The 17792-nt window shown below is 36.7% G+C and overlaps 1 protein-coding gene across 1 annotated transcript in view; it reads left to right on the top strand.

Moving 5' to 3' along the window:
• The window catches only part of SMC5 (structural maintenance of chromosomes 5), a 44288-nt gene that overhangs the window by 14225 nt on the left and 12271 nt on the right, over positions 1–17792 (top strand). The window contains exons 10-17 of the mRNA XM_082784212.1: positions 660–814; positions 1956–2069; positions 3491–3585; positions 3792–3924; positions 6045–6218; positions 6329–6498; positions 8933–9056; positions 12065–12187. Coding sequence (XP_082640338.1) covers positions 660–814; positions 1956–2069; positions 3491–3585; positions 3792–3924; positions 6045–6218; positions 6329–6498; positions 8933–9056; positions 12065–12187 — 1088 coding nt within the window. The remainder of the gene's footprint in view (positions 1–659; positions 815–1955; positions 2070–3490; positions 3586–3791; positions 3925–6044; positions 6219–6328; positions 6499–8932; positions 9057–12064; positions 12188–17792) is intronic.

Genomic DNA, 17792 nt, shown 5'->3' with positions numbered 1-17792 from the left:
GGGAAAAAAGCTTGTTTTAAAGATGTGTTGCTTAAAATGATCTCTGTGGCAGTATATTAGCTATTGATGCTGATTCTTCCTTTTTGGAAGAACTTCAGCTAACATTAATTTCAGTAAATTACTTTGAAGTGTCCTGGGGAAAGATCAAGTGACCTAGAGGGAGAGAGGCTATGTACTTTATTTCAAGAGGCATAGAAGGTATTCAACCTCTGCTTCTCCTCAGTACCAAATGCTTTCTTACACAGTCTACGGTCATGTCTTCATTTTTCTGCAAACATGAAATATCACTCAAATTTCATGTTGCTAGTCCCCCAGTTTCTTTTCTCTTGGGGTATTACTGGTTCTAAATATAACAGTAGAACATGAATTGAAGAGATACTTCTAGGACTAAATTCTTATGTTCTTTAATATAAATAAATGCTGTACACATTTCATTATGCTTTGGACAATTATAATTTTATTCTAAATTTTAAGTTTGAATAATTCTTTAAATCCCTTTAGAATAAGTGGGATTTTGAATGTGGGAATAGAAACTCTAAATTCTTATACTCTCCTGTCAGCCCTACTCCTGTGGTAACGTAGTCAATAAATATTGAAAAATACTGAATATAATGTATTTTTACTATGGACTCTGTTTAAGAAACTGTCTTAAATCACAGGAATAATTGATCGCATTGAACAACTTAATAATATAATGAGTATGAAAGAAGAGACTCTTAGAGGGAAATATCAAGATACACACTCTGCTCTTATGTGGCTAAGAAAGAACAAAGACAAGTTTAAAAAAACAGTTTGTGAGCCCATAATGCTTGTGGTAAGAAAATTTACATCTATATCACTAATCAATTAATTTCTATTTATGCTTGCAAGACTTTGAGAATTAGTTCAGAACTTGCAAGACACCTTAAAGTTAGCTGCCAATTGCATGCAGTATATGTATGTAATATGTATGGTATGGTGAACTCTGTATTTTTCGTTCCTTTTGAGTAAGATGAGATCATACCTTCTCTCTCCCTCCCCAGTAAGAAGTTCTTTCTTAAGGTTCATGCTGCAGATTTCCTCAAAAGTACATCTAATTACTTAGGTTTAAGTGGCTTCCTAAAAATACAGTGGTAGTTGCAACTGAGGGCCCACTCCTTAAAGCGCAATCTGCTCAGCAAATATTTCATCATATCACTGTGCTCCTCAGATGTTTTTGTGGTGTGCTCTGCATAACCAGCTACAAGCACAGGAAAAGCCTACTCCTAGAATTTCCTCTTATTACCAGATATTCCAATTCTTTTTGTAAGATCACATCAAATTAATTCTGTAGATACCTTGGTATGATGGCTTTTGCTTTTACTTTAAGGCCTCATTAATATCTATAAATGACTAATATCTATAAAATCCACTAATGTTTGAACTTTGTTCTGTGATAAATGTAAGTTAGTCTCACTTACTTAGATGCTTTAGTTTTCAAATTGATAGTAAGTTTATCCAGCCTTTGGCAGTCTTGGGGCTGTTAAATTGTGTGGTTCTGTGTAATTTTGTCTTCATTTATCATGGATATAATATCTTAAATACTGGTGAGTTACTGCAGAATTCTAATATTAACGTTTTATTCAGTTAGTAAAAGCTTCATTCATACTTTCTTTAAATTCTTAAATAAAAAAGTTTAATATAGTCTTTGTCTTTCTCGGGCTTCACAATTCTTTATTCATGTTTGTCAAAGAGAACTGCATTTGAATAATTCGTAAAGCATGGAGTTCTGTGTATTTGGTTTATTATCCCAGTTGCTTCTAAACAGTATGGTATCTTTACTAGCGTTGGAGCAGAGCCACCAGACATGAAATGGTGGTGAACTGTAGGCTTGGATATCAGCTGACTGCTGGCATGGAAGGGTTGTTAAGTTCAGTTGTATTAAAACAGTCTCTTATCATTACCTTTTCTTAACTTTTTTTTTTGTATGCGAGCAGATCAATATGAAAGACAGTAGACACGCTAAATATATTGAAAATCACATTCCGGCCAATGACATGAAGGCTTTCGTTTTTGAGAGTCCAGAAGATATGGATACGTTTCTTGTGGAGGCAAGTAGGCAGTAATTTTAAAAGTTGATTGTACTAATATGCAGCTAACACAAAGGGTAGTAGACTCCAAAGTATGTTTCCTAATTATTATTCAATCTGTATTTATTGTACTTGAAGCGTCCTTGAAGTATCTGGATGCTTCAGCTAGTTTGGCATATGCCCAGGATGAGAGGCATGAGGCTTTTTTCTGCTCTTCCAAGCATGGTAAAACTCAACATCTGGAACCTTTATTGGAAAAGGCATCCACTTGCTTGTGTGTTTGTCTACTAGCCAACATGGCACATCCATCCACCTTTGCTGCTGGTTGCAGTAGCTCCTTTTATTAGGAGCACTGTCCTACAGACCTAAGTTGGGAAAGAAAGCATGGTATACAGTTTGATTAGTTTTTCTTTTAAAATTAACAGAGGGGTTTAGGATTGCAGGAAGGTACTGAGTCTTAGTTACTAAACATTGATAAGATCACTGCAGTAGCTAATACAGAATATTCAAAGACTTTAATCTGATTAGTAAGTAAGATTTTTTTCAAAACTGGAGGAATGTGGAAATATTAGGAAAATATTTCTCTTTAGAAAAAGCTCTTGTCTTCCTTGGCAATGTAATAATCACTGCAGAGGCAAAAAAAGTGCTGATAAAAGGAAATGACAAGAGCAGGAAGCTGATAATTAAGTACCAAGTATTTCCAGTACCTCCTGACTAAAATGGCAAGAGGATATCTTTCTTGAAGATAATGGTCCAAGCAACAAATCAGGCTTATTATTTTTCTAATGTTGCTCTTTCCTGGAGCCATGGGGAAATTGTGCCCATTGAGAGCCAGACAGATGACGTAGGAGAAAAAAAAGTCACAAGACAGGACATTAACTGTCATAGTGCTTCCCAGCTACACTCCTTAGAGTAGTTTGATTGATGACAAACTACTCTGCAGTTTTTGAAGACTTATTGGCTCTTCTTAGAAGCTAGTCATTTTTATATGTGAGCCATTTTTGTCTGAAGTTCTGGGCTGCTTTAGGTAGCTAAACCGATCTTTCATGTGTATACTCAATCTTTTCTGCCCCATTAAGATCAAAGCCTCTGTGGCTAGTGATCTGCCATTATCTGTGCAAAATGGCCATGCAGCCTGAAAGAAGGGTCTTCCGTAGTACATCCATACAGACTACCACCTAGCTTAGCTATTAAGATTCAGCACATGGCACTGGATTTGAATGCTTTTATTATAACTAATGTGTAGTATTTTTACATATAAAAATAAGCTTTTGTACGTCGTAGTCATTCTTGAGCAGGAGGAGTTTTTTGTAGGTTCTTCCATAGGTTTAAGTAGTTTAAAATAATTCTAAGTTAGTGAAATCCTTCTTAAGAACAATATATGGCCTTCACAAAGCAATTTTTTCCATTCTTTTTAACCAAATAATGTAATCTATATTTAGACACGTGATCATCAGAAATTAAGAGTGAATGCTGTGTGTGCACCTGCTGTATCATGTGCTGGAAACTTACCTTCAAGACCTATTGAAGAATTACGGTATGTATCAGATTAAATCAATGGGAAAGGGTTTTAAATGTAGTGTTTTTGTGTCATTGCTATGTATTATGGTTTTTCCATGCAAATAAAATTGTTACCAATTCAATTTGGGATTAGTGGGACTTCTGACCCTTTATTAAATTCAGCTTGCTTTTATGTCTTTTTTTTTTTTTTGGTGATGCTTGCTTTTTTTTCCTTCTCTTTAGCCAATACGGATTTTTTTCATATTTACGAGAGTTGTTTGATGCTCCACTTCTTGTGATGAGTTATCTTTGTTACCAGTATTCTATTCATGATGTCCCTGTGGGAACAGAGAAGACCAGAAACATGATCGAAAAGGTGAGATGTACTAAATAGCACAAACACACCTGTCAACTAAGTTTTACTTCAGGAATTATTTGGCAAGCTAAAGTGAATATAACAAAAAATGTTTTGCCCTTTTATTTGGAGTTCACAAGAGAGAACAGTTCATGATATACAAGCAGTTCATGATACTGCAAGACATTTTAACAAATCCAATAAGCTTACTGCATTACTTTGCAGAAAGCTCAATGTCTTCCACCCAGGTGTTGTTCTGAGTCAGTTATATGAAGTTGTTCTTATTATAATAACTTCTACATTAAGTGTCTGAAATATTGTGGACAAAGTTCTAATCAAACAGTTAATAGTACATAACAAAGCTGACCTAGAAAGAAAATGGGTGGGTGGAGAATTGAGGTTTGTCCTGACCTCTTCCCCTTCAATCCCTGAGATGGGGTCTTAAAGCAATGATTAGGAAGGTGCTTCTTTCTTACTTTTTCTACATCTGATGTTCAGATTCTGGCTGCTACAGCTGTGCAACTTCAGTTAGAATTGATATGATAAATAGGATAAAAAGGCTTCAGATTCAGAGTAAGTTTACTACCTTACTCTTACATAGTCTTCCAAGCTCATAATTGCTGGATTGTAATAAGTAACATGACTGGTTTCGGCATTAATCCTTATTCACTTATCTGTCCATGCTGATCTCCTGTTTTCTGTCTTGTATAAAGAATAAAGTCTCCAAGTGGAAAAGGAATTATTTGGGCTCTCTGAGAACAATGAAAGTTGTGTTTTCAAGAATCTCAGGGAACAGTCTCTTTAAATAGAGAACAATTCCTACGTTTTTTGCTGGGATAGCTGTTGCTCCTTTCTGTCTTTTTCGTTTCTCAAGTGCTAAGAATGAGGAAGAAAATAAAAGTGGAGGGAGACCTAGATTAGAAAAAGCAGGAATAGAAAGGGTGTTTTTTTTAAGCATTTCCTATTTAGAATGTCACTGTTTTCTGTTTATTACCTGATGAAGCAGATACCTATGTAATAGGTCTGAGAGTTATATTATGTAGATCATTCAGAATTACTTGGTTAGATACTCTGTCCTTTCCTGAGCTCTGTGAGCAAGTGTAAAATCACTGATATAGCAGGAAAGATAAGCTAATATTATGAATGTTTTGCACGTGGCATTTTCTCAGTTAAGCTGTGTGAAGTTTTTTCTGCTTTTATTACTTTTGATTGAGAAATGCAGTGTTTCAACATTGTATTTCATACTTCTCAGAAAGTTCCAGTTTAAAAGGAGACCAATTTTTATAGAGCTGAACATGTGGAAAAGAACTATGATGAAAATGTCATCAACCATGGTATAAGCTGTAAAGCAAAATTAAAACAGTTTGCAATGTCCAGGAGCCAAGTGAACACAATATTGGAGGTGTTTTGTGTATAATCTGAAAGTAGCATTAGTCAAAATAACTTTTGTCTCATGGAGTCTCTTTTTGCTCTTCTTGGTTTACTGGGCACTCTACATTCTTCTGAAGTACTGCGTTACCTTGTGTTATGGTAAACGTTTGGTTATTTATAATACCCTGTTTGACACAAGTAATCTAAAAACAGTTATTCAAGTATTTTTATCTCCCATAGTTTTTTTTCTATGAATATGCTTGCTTAACTGAAGTTCATGCTTTACAGGTCACCTTATGGTTTCCTCTATTCATTTAGTTGTGTGCCTTTAGTTGTTAGGTACACAGGCTATGTTTGCATGTATTTACACGTAGTACAATGCATTTGTTCATTGTACCATAAATAAGCACAAGTGCAGATGTTAATAGTTTTCACCAAAGCTCGTTCTTATAATATTGTTAGAGAAACCCATAAAAGCACGTAATAGGGTTAGAAGTAACTTATACATCAGAATAATTGGAAGCTGTTTGATTGTTTATAGTCGCATAGGCTGTGTGATGGTATCTTAAAAGTTCTTTGCTGACTGTTCTGAATTACAAGTATAAAAATGCATTAAATGTTACATCATCTTTTTGCAAAAACTTGTTAACAAATCAGAATTTTGCATAAGCTGACATTCTTTACTGTGGATTTCAACTAGTTTATTCCTTGCTCTGAAAAGCATTGCCTTAATTAACATTTTTGTCAAAAGAGTATTTTTCATTTTTTAGGTCATTCAAGAAACCAAACTTAGGCAACTGTACACAGCAGAAGAAAGATACATTGTTAAAGTATCTGCTTATACAAACCTAACCTTCTGTAGTAATGTGTCTCTGAGAGCAGCCCAGTTTCTCACTAATTTGGTGGATACAGATGAAAGACAGCAGCTAGAAAAACAGCAGCAGGTAGGCATTTGTTTTCAGATATTTGTTTTCAGTAAGCATAGCCTGCTTCCATGTATTACTATGGTACGTTTAAAGCAAGAATGCTAATGTTGTGTTTTTTCTTATTTCAGGCTATCAATTGCACGTTACAGTCGTTAGATACGCAGTTGACAACATTGCTTGAGAGACATAAACATCTGGAACGGAGAGACAATGAGCTCAGGCAACAGAAGAAGGAACTCTTAGAGAGAGGAAACAAGAGGAGACAATTGGAATCAAAAATTGCTGTGAAGTATGATAGGTAGGAAACAAATTGTGTTATGTGTGAAATGAGAACAATTTTAATAATAAATGTATACTGTCTTCCACTTACTGAAGCGTGCTTTTAATATAAAAAAATACTTAAGTGTCAGATACAGGTCATAATCAAGATCTAGAGGGTGCTTAGAAATAGGGATTAAGATAGTAGTTGAGAAGCCATATAACAATATCCTAAATAATTAATAAAATCATAGGATTCCAGTGAGAAATCATTGCATTCATTTGCTTAGAGATTGCCATAGCCCTCTCTCTTGGTAGCACACATCTTGGCACACCAGAAGGGACTTGCTGGTAGTACGAAAGGCAAAGGCAGCTTTAAGATCCTTGGGGCAGTGAGTAGGGCACACAGCGTAGATATATGGAGGTCAGTACTGAACCAGTGTATACCAGGGGAGGATTTTGCTGGCCAGCAGTGTGCCCTGGCCAAGAAGGTTAACAATATTCTTGGCTTCCTTAGGCAAGGTACTGCCAGCAGGTCAAAGGCCTTACTCAAGTCCAGGTAGACAATAACCACTGCTTTCCCTTGATCCATGAGGCTAGTCTTTTCATTGTAGACCTTATTAATTTGTTTAGAAGCATATCAACATTCCTGTCATCTCATCCTTAGATCTGCACTCTCATCCTTAGATCTGCACATGTAAGTGTGGGTTTTACCCCTGGAGACACCTAACCCCATGGTCTCTCTGGCAGCTGGCCTGGATTCCCCTGTTCCCTCTGATATCCAGCTTCTGTGGTCTCAACCTTAGAGACAAACACATGCTTGACTCCCTGGCCACTTCACCTAGTTGCCAGCTAGTCTGGCTTGATCTTCACTAAGGAACAAAAGCTCACTTATATGCCAGGTGCTAGCACTGTGGACTCGTGGGCCCCCAGTCTGTGGTGCTACACCTGTGCCTGGTATTTAAGTCCACGAACTCTGGTCTTTGTAGCTGCTGGTACCACAGATCATCTGGTCCTCTGACTTGTGATCCTGACTAGTTGCTTGCAGGTAGGCCCCCCATATGCACATGTGAATGCCAAACAAATAGTCCCTCAGCTGAGGAAAAGTGACAAATGGAATTTAATGACAAGAAAGAGCGGACTGTGCTGAGTGGGCATGGGACATGACTGTACAAGTGTATCAACCTGCCAGCTGTTCATGTGTAACTGGCCCCTTGGTGCCTGTATCCCTCTATTTTTTTCACACTTCATCCTTCCCACGTCACCTAGATTGCTTGCTTTCCTTGCCTTCAATTTCTCCCCTCAGTATCGCATAAGTCCTGTGCAATTGTGAAACGCTTTCTGCTGCACCATATAATGTGTGCCATAACCACAGGCATGAACTTGTCACAGTCTAGGGAGTGCTCAGACATTGACTCATCCTGATGGGTTTTCACACCTGGACGATGGGGTTGAGGTTGTCCTGGAACAGGATATCCTTTCCTCCTCATCTTTAATTTGGGTTAGTGCCAGCTGGGGTGTCCTTGGCTCCTCTGGGCTTGTGGAGATGGGCCTTCGATAGGTAGGAGACTTCTATGATGGGCCTGGGAGTAGCCAAGATAGGGCATTATTTGAGCTTCCCCCATCTGCCAGCATCTCTCTGTACTCCTTTATGGGCGTGCAGGTGAGCTTTTATTATACAACCTAACAGGAAGCGTGCCTAGATTAAGGTAAATGACATTCCCTTCATCTCCCGTCATCCAAAATCTGGTCATTTTGTCATAGAAGACAATCAGAGTGGTCAGGTTAACCCTTGGTTAGTGCTTGCTGACTGTTCTTGACAGCCTTTTCATGTTGCTAGGAGTGTTTTTGAAAGGGACTTGCTCCAGCAGTTTCCCAGGGATCAAAGTGAGAAGACTGGTTTGTAGTTTTCTAGATTATTGTCTTGATGTATTTGGCCTTTTTTGAATGTCTCCATTTGGAGCCCTCTGCAGCTACCTAAACAGCATGATTATTTCATTTGAAGTTCTTCATAATTATGCAGTTTTGGTATTTAAAATGAGTGAAAATTCTAATTTTCTGCAGTACATGCGGGAAGCTGAAGGTGCAGATTTTACTTACTAGTATGTGTAGCAAGAATTAAGTAAGCCTTTAACTCTTGGATGCTGTATTGTTGTGAGCAAGTAGTAGCAGAGGAAGAATGTCATCCTTGCACTGACGCTTTAAGTCTGAAATTTATAGAAACCATATGGTTGCTGAGAGATGCCCTTAATAACCTAAATTCAGATTTCTCTAATTATGAAAGTTTTTGTGTTTTCAGTTTCTTAGGCATAAAGTTCATGTATGGGGAATGCATCTAATATGTTTGGAATGTTTAGAAACAAAAATACCTATTCTTCCTTACTGTTGGTTTATTACATACAAGATTTAAGAATTCTGGTATTTTCTGCAATTTATTTTAATTAGGATTAATCATGTATTGGTTCCTTCCATAGTATAAAACAGCTGGAACAGGATGCTATCAACCTAGAAGAGGAATCTCAAAAGGCAAATGTAAAGATCAAAGAAATAAATACGCAAAAAGCAAGACTTGTTTCTGAATTAATGCATCTCATAAAGGTACGTGTTTTTTCATGGTATATGTTCCACCAGTGTGAAGATTCTAATTCATGTAAGAAGGAGTTATGCAACATTTGGATGCATTACTGTAAATGTTTACAAGCTACCTTGCTTGATGATAAACTCCTTCTAAAGCTTTAATGAACTTGCACCTGTTTATTTGTTGGTGACAAAAGTCCTTTATGGACTGATCCAGTAAATACAGAAATGAACTGCGTAATCATTTCAGTCTGTACTTTTTCAGAATACTGCTTGTTCGTGTGAACTGTTTCTTCCTCTTAGTTAATAATCTACTTTTTTTATATCGTTGTTCCTATTGAAAAAAGGAACAGTCATTAGTCTGCTAAAAGTCTGTCTTACTGCTAAAACTAAGGAAAATGTGAACTCTTCCTGTACCCACATGAAAAAACTGTCCTGAAACTGTAAGGACCCATGACTGTGAAGGAAGGCTAGAATCAGGAAAGTACTCTCAGGCTCTAGTGTCATGAGTTACTTGTTGTCTTTTTTTTTTTTTTTTTTTTAGAGTTCAATATTAAAAATAAAAGTAAGCCCTGTGTGTTTAATTGTTACATTAGTTTACCTTGTAAGCCTGAATAAGGGGAACTGCTGGAAGGTGAATTACATTAATTTGTCTTCTGAATAAGTAAGGGGCAAGAAACAATTACTTCTAGTTCTAAGGGAATCTGCTTGTGGCTTCGCACTTGGCAAGAAACGGTGCCATTCTGACTACAACTTTGATCTTGTATGCTCTTCTTTTGCCATGTCTTAGCGACATTGAAATGTTTTCTTGCTTACTCCTGAAAAGAATTGAATATTCCCTCTGAAATAATGATGATTTCAGTACTCTTCAGTTGTTGGTATTTATTTAAAAAAAAAAAAAAAGCTTCCAAATGGATGAGCTGCTTGTTTGATAGCCCTGGACAGGAATGACTGGTGTGTCTGAGAGAGCATCTTTCAATCAGCTAGCCAGCAACTTTGAAAATGCAAAAGAATGGCAGAAAACATCTGCCATGTTAAAAAGGGTTTTGACACTTTTATGTTTAGTGCCCGTTTCCCTGTATGTAAACTGTCCCAAGTGTTTTCCTGTTGTAAAGACAATTGAAGTAATTTATAGACTGTTGTAAAACTTGTCTGAAGGAGTGTTTTAAGTCTCTTTTCCCTGGTATAAGAAACTGTATTTGACACATACTGTATGATTTCTTAGTATACCAGGGTGTAGGGCAGAACGGATGGTATTTGCTTGAAGTAGTTATTGACCACAAAAGGTATTTTTGTATCATTTTGTGTATCAGCTTAATTTTTACGGCTTGTGTGCTCAAGGAAATATGTGCTAGTGCCTATAGAAGAGATTAAAATGATCTGTTTCAAGAAAAATGTTTTGGCATGTGATTTATTAAAATTACTGAATGCCAGGCATTTCTGTTCATTCCCAAACCAAACTTCATGCATGTTTCCAAGTTTATGGGAATCTTTTCAATTTTGTTCTGTAGTTTTTGTAGTTGTGCTAGCTGTAGGCTATTCAGGTGACAAGCTTTTTTTTTTTTTTATTCTTATGTTCAGGGCATACTCATTTCTGCTACAGAAGGAAACTTAAAATGTTTATGGGATTTTTGTTTGCATGGTAGCAATGTGATCTGTTTTTTAAAGAGTTTCTGTGGGTTATGTGGAACAGTCAACAAGAGTGATGGTCTGCATGTATATTTATAGGAATATACAAGGCAGAGTAGACCTGGTACGAGTCAATTCTTTACAACCACTTGACAGAAACAGAGTTGTTCCACTGTTTCAAATTCTGGTTTAAATTTTGCATATAGCTCTCTTGTGCTGTTATCTTAAATAGGCTTAACTTCTATTTTTCATCACCTTTAATTAAAACTCTCTTCTGAGTTGGCTTCTCTGATAATTTTAAGATTATTTAAGTGGATTGGAAACAAGGAAACTTATTCTGTGTCTAAGTTCACACTGTAGGAACTTTGTGTTGAAATGACAAGTAGTAAAGAACTCATACATTTGGCTTACTACTAGGGTTGGAAGCTAACACTGAAATATTCATTTCCATAGGTCTACAGTGGGAACTTTGTGTGCCCTTACCTTAAGAGAAGGGGGGTCCTCTCTAATATGCTGATTATTTAAAAAAAAAAAAAAAAAAAAGAGCCTGGGTTCTTAGTGCTTTATACTTGAAGCTATTCTTTACATAGGCAAGAAAATGTTGGTGATTTTGAAGTCTTCCAGACCATTCCCGAGGCTATCTCACTTACAGAAATTATCATTTTAATGTCAAAGTTGCCTAACCAGAGAATGAGGCTCACTAAAGTCTGTTATAAAACTTCCAAAGCAGAACCTCCATCTGTACTTGTGCATTTGTTCAAGGTAGGACACTCAAGGACCCCTTCTAAATGGTTACTGTACTAACTGAGGGGCATCCAGAGCTTTTATGATACTTAGTAGATTTTGATTGTGTTAAGACCATGCTCTTACATTCATGGGTAAAAGAACACGAAGGGAGAATGTCACAGCTCCTGCCATGTACTTCATGTTCACTCACTCTTGCGTTGCCAGTGAGAGGGGCATGTATTTTATGTGCTTATTTCTTGATTGTTTTTCCATCTCTGGGTGTGATGTGTGAAATCCATCAAACTCCACCTGTTGGAATTTGTCTCTGAGAAAGAACTGAGATAGCTTTACCTTTTCTGGAACTTCATATGGGAGTATGTGGTGTAGGGAGAGAACATATGCTTTTTTGGTATAACATTGTTTAGTTGCAAGTGATATCTGAATGCCTACAGATTAAAAATGTGGGTGGATTCCATGTCTTGAAGAGTTTGAGTCACCAAAAAGTCACTTTTCTTCTTTGTGTTAAGTCTTCCAAAAAGGTGAGCACAGTACGGGATTGTATGCTATCACTAAAGAGAAAATGCATGGTTTCTGAAGCTTGATGGTAATTATTTTTGAGTTTCTCCTGGGGATGTTTAAAAAAAAAAAAAGACATTTTCTTTTTTCCTATGCAGCATTGTGTATCACTGAACATGCTCAAAACAGATCTGGTTCTTCAGAGCACTGTGGTGGCTGCTGAGAAGAACAGACTAGAATTGGAGTATAAAGCAGCAAGTACGCAGCTAAGAGCTTCAGAGGTAACTGTTTCTATGAATGATTGTATATCTACTGTGAAAATATCTTCTGTGGAAACCTTTATAGTGTAGAAGAGCATGCTTCTGTGCCATTCTTTAGGAATGGACATTAATATTGTTAAATATGTAGCCTTAATTTCAGTGGTTTGATTCATTACTTCAGCATCTTAATTTAAAGCTGAAAAGGAGGTTCTCCTTCCTCAATTAAGATGTCTAAACTGCCATGAAAACATGATAGACAGTCATCATGTCCTCCTTCAAGCTTTTAATTCTAATGCTTAGCTAGATTTTTTTACCCTGGCTATTTTTTTGGAACTGTACTCTTTCTTCTGAGCCTATCATAGACAACAGTACTCAATCCACATGGTAGATGCAGAGTCAAGATAGCTCTGCTGGACCCTAACACAGTACTTTCTTTCATAGCTGACTTTCTCATACTGTAATTATATGCCTTTGGTGGACAGAAGAGGTGATAACTAGTCTTTTGATTAATCATATTAGGCAGCTATGCAGTATTCTGGTTTAAAGAAAGTTTGAGTAATGGGTTTCACAGGAAAGTAATCTTACAGAGGATGTGGTTCTTTTTAGTGGATTAGCATTTAGAGGTCAATTTGCACATTTGTTTAGTAAGCACACAATTTTTCAATGTACCAGGGGAAAAAAGCTGTAAAACTGCAGTATGGTAGGTTTATTTCTTATCTTGAGAGACTCAGGTTAACAGTAGTTTAATGCTAATTCAGCTTGATAGACAAAGTAATTGCAGTTAAATTGGAAAGCAATTCAAAAGGTAAATGATTTTCATTTTTGTTTGATAAGCAGTTTCAGAAAAAATTACTATGGGAATTTTTTAGAAAATATTTAGAAAACCACTTGGAGGCATAGGTATCATCACTTGCAGGACAATTAGAAAAAAGAGAACTTGAGCAAAAAATGTCTGGAAAGTAGAGACAATCCAGTATGTTGCTTGGAAAGTCACAGGTTGCATCAGACCTCTCATGCAATGCATGTGTTACTCAGACTATGAAAATCCAATGCAAGGTGCTACATTAGTGGAGCTCAGTAACCAGTAAAAATGTATTACAAAGCCATGAACCATGTAGGAATAGTCTGTGTCATCAGTGGTAAATTTAATACTTTTTTTGTTCTGTCTGTCCAATCTTTTTCACCCTTTTAGAGATTAGCTTTGAGTTGGTGCATAGGTAGGTGTCTGGTCAGGTAAATACACAGGACAGGTAAGATGAACATTCTGATAATTCTTAGTTAAACAAAAATTGCTTCCTTTCTTAGTGAAAAGCTAGTTGGGTCAGTTGAGGTTCCCTTAATAATTGTTACTGCATTATATTCAGCCACTTGCATAGAGGAAACACTGTATCGGAGCTAGTATTTTTGATGGGTGCTTTACTTGATGTTAGGAACATTAAAACAACAATAACAAAACCCTAAAATTATTAATTCCCATATTAGAACTTGAAGAAATGTAACTGCTCTGGAGGAAAACTTTTTTGAGTTTTCAAATGCATCTTAGGTTTTCTCTTACACTGAAGTTCAAAGCCAAGCATCCCCATGAGTTTTCAATTAAGTCTTTGGCCCCTTTTTTAAAAAAGGTTCTCTTTCTTGTATTGCATTGAGCTATGTATGTTGTGCACACTGTTTTTTCTCATTTTGTCTGCTTCACTCTAATTCCTTAGTGGCTGACTGATATTTTTTTCTGCATTAAAGTAGTCTTGCTCCAAAACTGTCCTTGAGGATGCCATCACAACACTGTGTAGAAGTCTTGCTAACAGTTGCTTTATGTTTTTATAAAATAAACCTGCAAAAAGTATGGAACCAAACAAAAATAGAAATAAGTGTGATGAACAAAAGCTAGGAAGTGAAACTAAATTGAAATTTAAGTGTTATGGCTATGGGGCTAATAGTTTTCTGTTTGATCATCAGACACTTTCTTAGGTCATGTGCTGATTATAATGCATTTATTAAAATTGAAATGGAGGGTATCAGCCAAAGAAACCGTGAAACTTAGCACTTATTCATGGTGTTTATCTCCCAAGCAATTTTGAGCCTCTGTAATATATAAGTAAATATCTGATTAAGATTTGAAGAAAGCACAACCTCCCCCCTTACATCTAGAAGATCACATATGTTCCTTTTGTGAGGGCTCGACACTGGGATACCGTGGAGAGAGCAGCATGTTTGTTGCTTTATGGGTGTTTTTTAACCACTTAGGTGTAAAGGCCAAAACAGTACATGTTTTTGAACAAGTCAAGTTAGCAGCAACAGATTTCTGGGGTATATATTTTGTTATTGCAGTTCAAATGGGAACCTTGGTGTTAGTTTAACAGCTTCTTGTATTTAATCTATTTAATGAGACTAAGAAGCAAATCTGTGTTTTGTGACCTATATTGAATGTTAGGGAGAATTGTTAGCCCCATCTGCTTATTAGATAATTGGCACAATTGCCTGCATGTTTATGGTGATTGTTGGAAAGAGTCTTGCTAATTGACTTGCTGCGATAGCTTGCTAATTTTTTAGGTTCATTTGGTGTAAATTTAAATAATCAGTATTAGTACTCAGTGTATACATTGCAGCACTTGTTCCTTAAGCCAAGTTTTAAGAAAATGCAAATTCTGTTTTCCTGTGTATAAATTTGCAAACTTGAAATAACTAAGTACTGTCACCAGGCGTGTGTTCAAACACTAATTCATGAGAAAATATTGGGTGCTGGTGACTGTTTTCTTCAACCAGCTTCTCATTTTTCACAAAACCAACTGCACTACTGTTAAGTGCAACTCCATAAGAAACACAGAACGTAAGTGGGCTCTGCTGCTTGGTAAATGTTTCAGTAAGTTCTAATCACAGCCTTGTGCTAGCATGGGATTATCCTGAAAGACCAGGATACAGTTCTTTCCAAGTTGGTATGCTGTTGGCTGAAGCAAATTTGAAGCTTTGTCTAGGCTACAGTGTCTTTCATGGTGTAGCCTCTCTGTTCAAAGTAGCAATTCTTTCTACTTAACATTTTTCCATGGGTTTTATTGAGGCACCTTCAGAAAGTGCACAAGAACCTTTACATTGCAGTGCACTTCTGAGTATCTAAGAGGATGCAGGATTCAATGCTTGTGGTTTTTCTTTATATTATTTAACTTATGTTTAGCATAGGCCTATGACAACAAACGGGAAAAACTGAACGAAAACTGAGGCTTGCCTTCCTGATGAGCTGTCAGTGCTTTTATTCTATCTTCATAACCACATCACGTCTATTGCTTTCCAGTGTTCCTGTTGAATGTTGAGTTTTTTTCTGCCTAAACGTGTTTTCCTTTTCACACCCTGAAAAAAATTACTTGCCTCAGACTTCAATTAGGCCTGTTCAATTTTAAGTATATTTAAGATTTTCAGTGCCTAGAGTTCAACTCAAAATCTTGTTTCGTGCAGCTCTGCAGGATTTCAAGTGTGAGCAATACGTGCAATTGAAACCGAGATTCCTCACTTCAGATTTTTTCAGAACTGACTTTGGCTCTGAATGATCAAATGCTTGAATATGAAATTGATGTTTCATGTGTAATAAAGCACGGCTTGTGGATCCTTTCACTGGATCCTTGGCTCTCATTATTAAGAGGTCAAACACAGTTTAAATTAAGTCAGTTGCCTTTTAAATTTCTAGGGCCAAAAGTACAGGCTAGTTTGAATTCAGAAACTTATGAAATGTTCCTAAAATATTTGAGTGTGTTACAGGTCACATGCCGGTATGTAATGGAACATAAGTGTTGTGGTGTACAGTTTTGCTTTTGTTAATTCAGAAAGACATAAAATACTGGCTGTGACCAAAACGAGGGCCATCCTCCGCTTACCCTTGTTTTATCAGTGTAGCTCCAATGCCAGCCCTTCTTGCCTGTAAGACATTTCCTTCATTCTCTAGCATGGACTTTACAGAAATTGAGGAAAGTAAATGGTGCTTTTTTAATCTTTTTGAAAGCATTAACACAGTGACCGTGTCCTGTGTTTGAAAAAACATTCAATATACAATTGAATAAATATTCAATTTACTGAATATTTATTCAATTGTATAATCCTGAGATGAAAAGTCATTTTTTTTTGCCACTGGAGCGCTCCCATATTTAGCTAAAACACAAAACAAACAAAAAAAAAAAAATACAAACTGGGGAGATAAAGCACTCCAAAGTTTAGGAATAAAATTAAACGTACCAAACTGTTAGAAGTAAGTACTGAAGCAAAATATTGTACATATGGATTTTAAGTTAGGATTTTAGGTTGGATGTTAGGAAGAACTTCTTTACCAAAAAGGTTGTTAGACATTGGAACAGGCTGCCCAGGGAAGTGGTGGAGTCACCATCCCTGGAAGTCTTCAAAAGACGTTTAGATGTAGAGCTTAGGGAAATGGTTTAGTGGGGACTGTTAGTGTTAGGTCGGAGGTTGGACTCGATGATCTTGAGGTCTCTTTCAACCTAGAAATTCTGTGATTCTGTGATTTTGTGACTCTAAAAAAAGTGAAAATGGTGCGTGCCCACAGTGTAACTGCCTATTAAAAGGTACACTGCATGTGTAGTCAGTCACTGAGTAAGGGCATGGTAAAATAACTCGGAGTAAAGTTCCAGTCTCTTGGTACTTACTCATTTTCACTTCTAAGTTGTTGGCAGCTCCCAGCTTTCTGCATCTGAGTGCTCACCTGAGCTGGGCATCAGTAACAAGCAGTTACTCCCAAGCCTGTTCTGCTCCATGTATTGAAGTGGCAGGCCTGAGGTCTGGGCTGCATGTGCAGAGAGAAGTCAGTGAAACTTTTCTCTCTCCAAGCTTTTTTGCCTGGATATTGATGTTGCAAGATAAAATACAATACAGAGAATACGACACGTTCATAAAGCACTGTCCTGAAAGAGAACTACTGTTGCGGGAGAACTGAATTACAAAAGTAATAGGACTTGGCTGTCCATTTACCTGTGGTGAATTCCAAAAAGTTTAGTTTCAAGACAGCTGTTCAACAGCAGAACCTGTTTTTCACTTTTTTTTTTTTCCAGTGTTGGTTTAAAAATTGTGGATGTTCCTGTTTTATATTTTGCAAACTGTATGACAGGAGGTAGAATACAAAACAGCAGAGGAGGACTTCTGATTTGTAATTAGTTTGCTCTGTACAATTTCAGATAATCTCCACCATGTAGATACATACAGTTAAATGGGAGCTAATAACAAATAAGGCTCACAGTATAGTTCTGCTATACCTTGTAGCAAATTTGCTGTAAAATTGTCTGATTTTAAATGTATGTTGAACCTACAAAAATCTACATATACGGGAAAAAAAAATATTATATTACTAAAGCATGCTTTTGATCAGTTTACCTTGACATCTGTTGACTTTGAACAGAGAAGCAGAAGGAGTTCTACGTGTTGAAATGATGAATTTTCTGTCGTTAAGCAGTATGATTTCACCTATATTCCTTGATTTGGAAGTCATTTGTTGCTTATATGCTCTTATCAACTCATGTTGGAACCGAAGTTCAACTGTGTGGATATGACTTGCAACATTTAGATGTTCAGCACATTTCTTAAGGAGTCAGTGAAGTGTAATGCAAAATCAGGGACCATAATGGAAAGCAATAGAAAA

Source organism: Aythya marila (genome assembly GCF_965140915.1).
Source record: "Aythya marila genome assembly, chromosome: Z".
Taxonomy (NCBI): domain Eukaryota; kingdom Metazoa; phylum Chordata; class Aves; order Anseriformes; family Anatidae; genus Aythya; species Aythya marila.
This window is presented reverse-complemented; position numbering and strand designations above follow the sequence as displayed.